The sequence below is a fragment of the Echinops telfairi genome, unplaced genomic scaffold (genome assembly GCF_000313985.2).
Source record: "Echinops telfairi isolate 266 unplaced genomic scaffold, ASM31398v2 ScPeMD7_2;HRSCAF=8, whole genome shotgun sequence".
Taxonomy (NCBI): domain Eukaryota; kingdom Metazoa; phylum Chordata; class Mammalia; order Afrosoricida; family Tenrecidae; genus Echinops; species Echinops telfairi.
Genome location: NW_022103898.1, coordinates 7,660,762 through 7,661,991, shown reverse-complemented (window position 1 = coordinate 7,661,991; position 1,230 = coordinate 7,660,762). Strand labels below are relative to the sequence as shown.

Below are 1,230 nucleotides of genomic sequence, written 5' to 3'. Positions count from 1 at the left end.
TGAGAAATTACATTTCTGTTTATTAGAGCCACCCCCTTGTGGCCTTTCTGTTCTGGCCGCACTGGGGAGTGGGGACAGGAGGCTAACCACACCGAGAAGTGAAGGACCTGGGGGTAAGGGGGCGCACAGAGTGCCCTGATTCCAACCCTCCCTTCTTCTGTCACTCTGGACACACTTTGCTCTTGGCCTCTGCCTGGCCTTTATGAGACAGAGCTGAGGGCTCTCTAGGGCCCTGGCCCAGGATCAAGAGCCAGGGGTACAAGGGCACGGAGCACATGCCTGGCCCCCGGGAGCATCACCAAGAGGGAGAGGACAATCAACCTCACTCAGCTCATGAGATAAAAGGTCCCTGCCCTCCGTGAGCCAGATAGATAATCACGAATGACCCTCTACAGGGCACGACCCTTTCCTGTTTGCAAGACTTCCGCACCCTTTCCCCTCGCCCCATCGAAGCATCCACGCCAACGCCTCCAGAGCTCCCCACTCGACAGAGGGGAACAAGGAGGCCTGACTGGGGAAATGGAACCGTGGGGTCCAGAGAAGAGGAGCTGCGGGGGAAACTGAGACCCGGGGGTCAGAAGCAGCCTACCGCCACTCACCCTTCTTTCTCTGGCGGCCACAGAAGGTTGGGCCCCAGGACAATGGCGATGTTGCTGGGGCTCATCTTGTTAACCTCCTGCAACTCAGCCAGTCGGGCCAGGAACTTCATCAGGTACCTGGACAGGGGCGGGGCGGGGGACAGAGACCACACTGGGCCAGCTTCGCAGCATCAAGGGCCATGAACAACCCCCCCGGGCGCCTGAGGATTTTGCCTGGAGGAGGAGGGAGCCTTCACACAAGGTGGCCTCTCCAGGGGCTGTTCACAGGTGGATGGTGCGGCCCGGAGATGCGAAGTCACCTGCCCAGGTCACACGGGCAGAGGGGAGGCTCCACATTGGGCAGCCTGGCTTCCCCGGCTCGAGGTAGGTGTTTGTTTTAAAGCCTAGGGCCAAGCGGACCCTGCCTCATCTGTAAACGGCGTGTTTTCAGAAACAGCACCGAGGGCGAGTGACAGGCGGCTTTGGGAGAACAGAGCGCGCCCACGGGAATCGGGAGTCTCGGGAATTGCCAGTGAAAGAGGGCTGGGCAGCGACTCACTCCAGGGCAGCGAGTCGTGGTTTTTGGACAGGGCCTTATAGATAGGGAGCTGTGGGTACAACAGCTCTGTGGGCCCTGAGCGGCTATGCTCAG

At 60.1% G+C, this 1,230-nt stretch overlaps 1 protein-coding gene across 1 annotated transcript in view; it reads right to left on the bottom strand.

Annotated features, from left to right (window-relative positions):
* Nucleotides 1-1,230, bottom strand: part of SH3BP1 (SH3 domain binding protein 1) — a 13,233-nt gene that overhangs the window by 3,456 nt on the left and 8,547 nt on the right. Inside the window, exons 13-14 of the mRNA XM_045290825.1 lie at nucleotides 1,138-1,220; nucleotides 600-759 (exon numbers count right to left, since the gene is read on the bottom strand). Of these exons, the coding sequence (XP_045146760.1) occupies nucleotides 600-759; nucleotides 1,138-1,220 (243 nt within the window). The remainder of the gene's footprint in view (nucleotides 1-599; nucleotides 760-1,137; nucleotides 1,221-1,230) is intronic.